Below are 9,533 nucleotides of genomic sequence, written 5' to 3'. Positions count from 1 at the left end.
TGGCTAATATCATAAAATGTATGTAGCAACATTATACTTAAAGTTATAAATGCCTCCAGAATGATTTTGGTAGCTCATAAAATATTAGAGTTGGAAGGGACCTGGAGATTATCAAATCCAACCCCTCCTTGTGCAGGACAAACTAGAGGTACTGGGGATTGAACCCAGAGCCCCATACGTGCAAAGCATGCTCTCAAACTACTGAGCTACGTTAAGGGTTAATATGCTTGAACCCATGTACCCCTGATTAAGCAGGAGTGGTTAAGCAAGTCTCTCTTTAACAAAGGAATGGATGTTTGTTTCAATTTACATTTTAACTAGTAAACAAGGTCCTTGAGATAGCAAGAAAACAAGGCAAACATGTATTTCAGCCTTCGGGGGAGAGGAGAGTGCAGGGGCATCTTTACTCTGTCTCCTGTTGCCTAATTTATAGTTTGAATAAACTTTTTGCTTTGAGGGATAATCCTCCAAAGAACCCACTTCAAAGGGGGACTGGATTATAGAAATGAGACAAAAACATCCCAGCTATTCTTTCTTTCTCTCTTGCTTTCTTTTTCACCTAAGACAAATGAAACCGGCCCTTTGGACTTTGGGGGCAGATCCTGACTTGAGAATTTGGTCAGCAATGTTGCAGGGAACGTGAGGTAAGGACTTCACCTTGAACCAAGTCTAATTAAAATTTTAGTACTAGAAAGCATTTTATCTTCTAACCATTTCTGACTTTAATGTCTTAGATTTGAAGTGAGAGCAAGTATCTCTTTGTAGTTAAACTTGTTTTATTTCTTAATCAAAACCAGTCCAGTATTGTAAATTGTTGGCTAACTCCAATTAAAGTAGCAAATGGTTGTATATGGTTCCATTACAGGGCAATGGACCTAAAATATCAGATGGTTAGACAGTGCAGAACACACGTTTGGGGGGGGGGGGGGGAAATTCAGGACTAAGTGTGTTGGGGGCCACCCTGTAAGTAGTAACTAAGACTGCTGAAAGCAGAGTGGCTAGTGTGCTGCTTACAGGCTGCTGTGGTCAGAGTTGCTGGACGAGGCTTGTGGCTATACAGATACTCGGGGCTTGTCTTTACTATGTGGCTCTGGTCAATGTAAGGTATGCAAGTTATGTTATGTAAGTACTGTAACTGAAGTTGACGTACCTTACATTGAGTAGCTATGCTGTCTCGCTACACTATATCGATGGGAGATGTTCTCTCATTGACACAGCTTACGCGTCTCGTTTTGCTGGAGTACCAGAGTCAATGGGAGAGTGCTCAGCAATTGACTGAGTGTCTTCGCCCCACCCGCTCAATCGATGCCACTGCATCGATGACTGCAGTGCCAACGGAGCAGCGTAGTGAAGACAAGCCCTCAGGGTGTGACCTGCAGGCTGGTTGTGAACAACCCAAGTTGGGAGTTACAACAGCGAAGCATTGTGAGGCACGAAAGGTTACAGGGCATGGGTAACAAAACACCTCACTGGTCTGGATTGCACCTCAGAATGCCCTGCTCCCTTCTTTGGAGGTGGTTATAAGGTATGGTGTAGAGCTGTCTATGTGGGCTTTATACCAACAAGGATTCTCCTTCACTGGGGTGATTCTTGACTGTCCCTTTAAGGCAACTTTATCTGCTCTGTGCTCCCGGAATAGTGCCAAGTGGCTGGACTGGGAACCAAGGACAGAGCCCATTGACTGCAAACTTAATAAAACATGGAACAATGAAGAGAACTTCCTTAAATCTCTGTAGTCTTCATTAAGACTTTATGAATCTTCAGTCTCTAGTCCATTTGTCCATGTTAAAAATTGAATCACTTCAGCTGTGTTTCAAATGTTTGTTACAAATATACATTCTAAACTGATTGCCTTCCATTATTCTTGGGAAATAGGGGGGGAAAATCAACACTGTTCTCACCTCTGAGATGGCACTTGTGCTGACACTGAAATAGAAGGCCCGGGGGAAGGAATATTTTATAGGGAGGTGAAGGGTTGTTTGCTTTGTTTGACATAGTCTGAGAAGTGGATGAACTAAACACTTACACTTGGGAACTCACATAAAATGACACTTCATCCTTCCTATCTTCTCCATTTCTATTAGACTAAGATCGTCAGACCATGAACTGTCTTCATTTTGTATCATGTACAGCCATTGGAGTAGATTGTTCATGAGATTCCATGAAGTCCACTAAGGACCTGGCATTGTGATACTAGGTGATGGGCTGCAGCATAAAACCCTCAGATCGATGAGAAATTGTTAGTGCACAAATAAAATAATTGTAATAGTCAGATTTTCACAGCTAATCTATGTAGTTCATTGTTATTTTATATATAGGGGATAGAAAGACCAATTAGGAAATTTAAGAGAATCTCTCTTCAAATTTGTGCCTAAGGGCAAATCCTTATCCTGGTGGAACCAGCAGCAAAACTTCCACTGAATTCTTTGAGATTTAGCTGTAAGTGTCTTTAATTTGTACACTGGTAAATGATTTGGTAACTGCCAAAATGTAAACTTTGAGAAACTTAGTACTAGAAACTTAAGTTTTTTGCTAGTCCTAGAATCTTTCCTAGTGACAAATGCTAATGTATGTCTGCCTGGGGTGTGGGCATGCACTTTGAGAGAAAAGTTAAATACATAATTCATTTAATACTCTTACCTCATTCTGCCTCAAGATTGATGAAAAGCTACAGAAAAGGAGTCAATCTCCATTCTTGTGCTATCTACACCATTCTAGTGCTTTTTTATAGAAAGCCAGTACACTGCATAGTAGTATAGAATTATAATAAGCAAAAACCAAGAACACCATTTTCTGGGAAATTCCATACTTACAAAAGCCATGTTCCCCTTTCTTATGGCTTCAACTGTTTCCTCCTCTGTTCCGTTACCATTATCCATTCTGTTCTCCATCTCATCTAGGATTCTATCCTGTGAGGGGCTGTGCTCCTCCTATGGACATTCTGGATAGTCAGCACTTAGTCTCCCATACGGAAATCACTCTCAGCTCATCAGAGGACCAGCAGCTTGCAGGAATCTGTCCTTTGGCTTTTATAAGCAATGACCATATTGGCTCATTTGTTTATAAAGTCATATGCACCTATGTCATAAATCCAATGCTGTACCAATGAAGTCAGTGAGTTTTGCCTTTTGCTTAAATTAGAGTAAGATCAGTCTCTATATGAATAACAAAACTCAAAGAAATCTCTTATGGTAGCAACAATAAACTAAAGACTTCACCTGCATCATAATCAACAGCTTTATGGAAGAGACCCCCATTACAGAATTAGGAATAAATGGAGATGCCAGGAGACACTTCTGTCTACTACAGTAAACTTAATTAAAGCTACTCCTCACAGGTCCAGGTCAGTACAAAATTAAATAGATTTTAAGGCCAATAGGGGACTGCTGTAAACATCTAGTGTCACATTCTGCATAACACTGGCCAAAGAATTTCATCCAGTAGTTCCTGCATCAAGGCTGTGTCTTGTGGTTGAGCTAAAGTACTTTTTTAGAAAGAAAACCAATCTTGATTTTTAAAAACTTCAGATGTAGATTCCACCACATCTCTAAGTAAGTTGTTTCAATGGCTAATTATCCTCACTGTTAAACTGCAAACATTTATCTCTAGACTGAATGTATTTAGCTTCAGTTTCCAGCCACTGGATCTTATCTTTGCTAGATTAAAGAGCCCTCTACTATTAAATCTTCTCCCTGTGTAGATACTTCAAGACTATGATCAAGTCTTAACCTTTTAACCTTCTCTTTGATAAACTAAAAAATTGAGCTTCCGAAATCTTGCTATAAGGCAGGTTTCCTCAGATCATTCCTGTAGCCGTTTTTTAATGTCCAGTTTTGAAGTGTGAAAAACAGAACTGGATGCAGTATTAAGGTACTTTTTTCACTCAGGCGTTTGAGAGGTAATATCACATCAACCACTCAATAGTCTCCTGCTTGCACATCCAAACGTGCTTTTGTCCATCCGTTTTCACTGACATGCTTTAGTGCTTTGAATCAATGGAATCTAAGAATATACTTAAAATTAAGCGTGTGCTTAAGTGCTATGCTGAAAAGAAGAAATGGATTTTAAGCATATGTTTAAATTAAGCACATGCCTAAAGGATTTGCTGAATTGGGGCCATAGACTAATGTACCATGACTCCCAACTGCTTTTCACCTTTTTTTCTTGCTTTGGAATGGATGCTAAAAAGTAAATCTCAAGCCTCTTATTCCTCAAGGGGAAGCAAAAAGGACTTCAAAAACATTTTTTCTATTGTCGGACAGCTCTAAAAATTCAGTGTGTTGAGTCACTGGTATTGGCTGAAAGTAAATGTATTGCAAAGCTCTAATCATGCCTTTAACCTTATTTCCTGTAATTATAATAGTAAATAAAATATTAGGAAGGGTGAAGTGCTAGGGCTAGATTGAGAAATGTATTTTTGGGTGATGTTTGATGGGTGATACCCTGTTTATGAATGCTGTTAGGAAGTTATGTAACTGGTTTTTTTTTTGTTTTTTTTCCCCAAAACATTCCAAAAAAGCAGAACTCTAGAAATCCCACGTGTGCATATGGCTAGAGCTATCAGCAGGGAAGAGTCACTTGAGATCAGCCAAAACATGTAGGGCAGAGGTCTTCCAGGGGATGCATCTGTTCACTTAGGTATTTGCCTAGTTTTACCACAAGCTACATAAAGAGCACTAGCGAAGTCAGTACCAACTAAAATGTCATACAATGATTCATTTATAAAGTTCTACATACTATAAACTGAAATGTAAGTACCACATTTATATTCCAGTTGATGTATTTTATAATATGGCAAAAATGAGGAAGTAAGCAATTGTTCAGCAGTAGTGTGCTGTGACACTTGTGTATCTTTGTCTGATTTTGTAAGCCAGTAGCTTGGGGTATACAAGACAAATCAGATTCCTGAAAGGGATACAGTTGTCTACTAAGGTTGAGTCATTGATGTAGGAATGATCCGTCCCATGTGTCTGTCAAAATATTTAGGGCTTGTCTGAATTAAGTCTCTTCCAACTAACTGTTCCTTGGCTCTGGAGACCCGAAATACAGATACCTGCAAAAGGGATATTGGTCACAGAGGGACTCCTATGCATTGTGCCAAACTCCTCTTTCTCCCCCCCCCCCCCCCCCCGTCTTCTGTTTCATGCCTTCACTCTGCATGCAACAGGGCACCGAGGGCAGATTTTCTCTTCCGCTCTTACCCATTGGCTTCCTAGAAGCCGCTAGCAGACGGGAGGCAGCCTGAACCCCACAGCCCCGCCTGGATGTGTTTAACCCACACCGGGTGCGTGTGCTGGGAAGAGGCTCCCGTGCACAGCGGCTGGCAGCCTTGCGTCTGACACAGGACCTGGCTCGTTCGGGCAGCGGGTGAGAATGTCCCGGACTAGCACCGCCCCGTGCAGGCAGCCGCACCGAGCCACGCCGGCCGAGGGGGCGCACAAGCCCCGGCCCCGTGCGCCCCCCTCGGAAAGATTTTTCTTTTTTGCCCCGTTTTGCTGAGGGGGCGCGGAGGCTCGGGACCGCGGCTCCCCTTGTTACTGAGCATGCTCCGCTCGCCGGAGCGCACGCAAGGTGGTGGGGAGTGAACGCGAGAGCGGCAGGACCCGCCGCTTGCCCACCGCAGGCGCGGAGCCCGGCAGCAGGCGCAGCGCGGCGGGGGGAGCGGGAGGGGACTGGCAGCTGCAGCAGGGGCAGTCCAAGCCCGGGTGCAGGAGGGGAGCCCGGCAGCCGCCCCAATGCGCCCGGGGCGATGCGGCAGCCGTCGCCACCTCGGAGCGGGATGCTAGCCGGAGGGAGCCCGGCCGCGCTCCGCGGCGCGCTGCGGCGGTGACTGGCTGGCGGAGTGAGCGCCCCCGAGGGGATCCAATGGGGCCGAGCGGCGGGCGCTCGGGAGCAGTGTCAGTGGCCCAGCGCGCGCCGGCGGGCCCGGAGGGAGAGACCCAGCCATGCTCCAGTCTGCAGGGGAGAACCGGACTCTGCTCTCCCAGCCTCTGTGGCAGCATCCTGGGCCGCCTGCAGTGGGCGCTGGGGACGGAGCAGAAGAGCCGCCTGTCGCCCCGGGGCCAGCGCGGGTAGTGGCTGGCAGCCTGCTGTCGCTGCTGATCCTCTGGACGCTGTTTGGCAACGTGCTGGTGTGTGTGGCCATCATCCGCTTCCGGCACCTGAGGAGCAAGGTCACCAACATCTTCATCGTGTCCTTGGCCGTCTCCGACCTCTTGGTGGCCCTGTTAGTGATGCCCTGGAAGGCAGTGGCCGAGGTGGCCGGCTACTGGCCCTTTGGGGCCTTCTGCAACATCTGGGTGGCCTTTGACATCATGTGCTCCACCGCCTCCATTCTGAACCTCTGTGTGATCAGCGTGGATCGGTACTGGGCCATCTCCAGCCCTTTCAGGTACGAGAGGAAGATGACCCAGAGGGTGGCTTTGGTGATGATCAGTGTGGCTTGGGCTTTGTCAGTACTCATCTCCTTCATCCCTGTCCAGCTAAATTGGCACAAAGGTGGGGATGCTGCTGCTCCTGGAGATGGACCTGGCACCAGCTGGGCAGCAGCAGGCACTGTCACCACCTGGGCAGAAGGGACTAACAACACCTGGACAGCAGTAATGAGACCCTCTGTGGGGACCCCCAGCAGCAATGAGACCCGTGAGGGAGAGGCAGAGAGCTGTGATTCCAGCCTCAACAGGACCTATGCAATCTCCTCCTCACTGATCAGCTTCTACATCCCTGTGGCCATCATGATAGTCACCTACACGCGGATCTACCGCATTGCCCAAGTGCAGATCCGCAGGATCTCCTCCCTGGAGAGGGCAGCTGAGCATGCACAGAGCTGCCGGAGTAACCGCACTGACTGCCGCCACCACACCAGCCTCAAGACTTCCATCAGAAAAGAGACCAAGGTCTTGAAGACACTCTCAGTTATCATGGGAGTCTTTGTCTGCTGCTGGCTGCCCTTCTTCATCCTTAACTGCATGGTTCCCTTCTGCGAAAGCCCCCCTAGTGATTCCCACTCTGGCCTTCCCTGTGTCAGCGAGACCACCTTTAATATATTTGTCTGGTTTGGCTGGGCTAACTCATCCCTCAATCCCATCATCTATGCTTTCAATGCGGACTTCAGGAAGGTTTTCTCCAACCTCTTGGGGTGCAGTGAGTTTTGCTCTAGCACTCCAGTGGAGACAGTCAATATAAGCAATGAACTCATATCCTACAATCAAGACACCCTTTTCCATAAGGAGATAGTGAGTGCTTATGTCAACATGATCCCTAATGTGGCTGATTGCGTGGATGATCCTTTTGACAGGATGTCCCAGATCTCCCCAGACCACGAGATCGCCACTGATTCTGTGTGTGAGCTGGACTGTGAGGGGGAGATCTCCCTAGACAAAATAACACCTTTCACCCCAAATGGTTTACATTAAATTGTATTGTGCCCTGTCTGCTTTTACTGGATGGTACAACAAATTACAAATACAGAATGAAAAGACTACTTGACTCTAAGCTGTAGTTTAGTCAGCCAGTTCACTTCAAATGTGTCTGTCTAGCACTTGCTGGGTTTAGAAATTGCCACACAGTTGTTAAAACAAACTTAATTCAATATCCTCAAAACTGAGAGAGGACCAGGAGGTGACTGGTTAGTGGAGGTTTAATTAGCCCTGGGGTGTGATACTGGGATATGATGACAATTAATGTTTGTGTATTTAAAAAAAAAAAAAAAAAAAAAAAAAGCTCCGAAGATGGAAATTACATTACACTTTGAGAGCATCAGACTTCTAAGAACAGGGACCAATGCTGAAATGACATGGGTTCTAAAAACAAAAATGCTTAGACTGCTCAGTTCTTGTGTGTTTGAATTTTATTTGGAGCTAAGGGTTGGGGTAGTGAATTGGGCAATTATTTAACTGTTTCCTTCAAAAGAGTTTCTCTGTAACGTTTTTTTCCCTAGGCAACGTTATTGCCTTTGATATCCTGCCTTGTCTTGAAGATAAATAAATGAGTTATTGATCAGGAGTTATTGTTCCTTTTATTAGCATGAATATTTACATGGTGTACTCAAACTTTAGCATTTCCATTTGAATGATTAGAGTAATTACAATATGCATTATTTCAAAAGCAAACTACAGTATGTGGAAATAGGATGTTTGAGTTGTTTTTCCTGTGTGCATGGCTTTATTTAAAATGATCTTTTTGATACTTCTACTCAGAGCTAGAATATTGCCCACAATTTTCATTCCCAGTTGTCACTGTTGCCCTTTATTAGTCATGATTTTCTGTAGCTAAAATAACATTTTGTAAGTATACATTAAATCTTAATTGTAAACCTTAATGGGCTTTTAAAATGATAGTGAGCAAAGAATAACCTCTTTTGATAGTATTAACTGTTTTTTCTACAATTTTAGAAAACTATAGCAATAACTAGTAATTCCTGGTGTTGCTGCTAGGTTTTATCGTTTACAGGGAGCTCACAAATGCCAAACTGCATGACAGTGCTGCTGTTGGATTTTAAACAAATCTCCTGTTTTGCTGGATCTCTAACTCAAACTTTTAAAATCTTAAAGGTATTTAAGATTTAGGATCTAGAAGATTTTAATACAGGTTTTGAAAAACATTACATTAAAGTGTTTTAAAGAAACATTAATTCTATTAAATCATTCAAAGTAAAAAGCAATGATAAGATTTTTAGAATATATTTAGGTATATTGTAGAAACATTTGAAAGCATTTCAGCTCAGAAAATGGAAGTGAATTATTACTTCCCAGGCAATTTATCAAAGGAAGTAAATGAAATATTAAAATGTGATTTTTTTTTTAAAGAGTTGGCTTTGTTTTATGAATAACTTTTGAGTTTTTTCTTTAAAAAAAAAAAAAAAAAAAAAAAAAGTCACTGCTCATTTACCAGCTCTTAAAATTAGAGCTGAAATAAGACTGAAATCAAATTATAAATGGCTTGATCCTGCAAACCTTATTCAGGCAGCACTTCCAATGAACACAGTAGGAGTTTTGATTAGTAAGGATCTAGTGATCAGACCTTATATATATGTGATAGTTTTTGCTGTACTGTTTGACATTCGATGGTTATGTAGATGTTTGTTTTCATTTTCTCCTTTGGTCACTGAAAGTGGATCTTCCTGTTGCTTTCAGGTTTCAATTCATATCCTCTATTGGCCTTTAGATTAAGGTATTGTGGATTTGATTTGGGACAGTTTTGGAAAGCGATGTTTTCTTGTGCATAATCAGGGTCAACCAACAGCTAGGTCCACCTTAAAAATCAAAGAATGCAATCAACAGGTCATGTTTGTAAGATAATACTTACCCAGAGTAAAATTCACTTTCTCCAACTAAGTCAGAGTAACTGGGTTTTCTGAGGATGGAATAGCCAGGATGTGGTGGTAGAGATAAGTATACTCCCAACTAGGAGCCAGTTCCCCATACCTTCTCAGCGGCTGCTGGAGTTCATGGACTTGCACAGTATTTGAGGGAGATTGGGTCAGCACAGATTAAGGAAAAAACAGGAATGTCTCTATACTCCCACATAATGAT

General features: G+C 43.4%; 1 protein-coding gene across 1 annotated transcript; it reads left to right on the top strand.

Moving 5' to 3' along the window:
* Nucleotides 1–5,945: 5,945 nt before the first annotated feature.
* On the top strand, nt 5,946–7,992 carry DRD5 (dopamine receptor D5). Its single transcript, XM_067530308.1, has one exon. The coding sequence runs from the start codon at nt 5,946–5,948 to the stop codon at nt 7,413–7,415; it is 1,470 nt and encodes a 489-aa protein (XP_067386409.1). The 3' UTR covers nt 7,416–7,992.
* The last annotated feature ends 1,541 nt before the right edge of the window (nt 7,993–9,533 follow it).

This window comes from Emydura macquarii, unplaced genomic scaffold (genome assembly GCF_026122565.2).
Source record: "Emydura macquarii macquarii isolate MOO-44397 ecotype Brisbane River unplaced genomic scaffold, CSIRO-AGI_Emac_v2 contig_3062, whole genome shotgun sequence".
Classification (NCBI taxonomy): Eukaryota; Metazoa; Chordata; order Testudines; family Chelidae; genus Emydura; species Emydura macquarii.
This window is presented reverse-complemented; position numbering and strand designations above follow the sequence as displayed.

Excerpts from the sequence above, each read along its gene's own strand:
- DRD5 (XM_067530308.1), top strand. The coding sequence starts at position 5,946 with ATGCTCCAGTCTGCAGGGGAGAACCGGACTCTGCTCTCCCAGCCTCTG.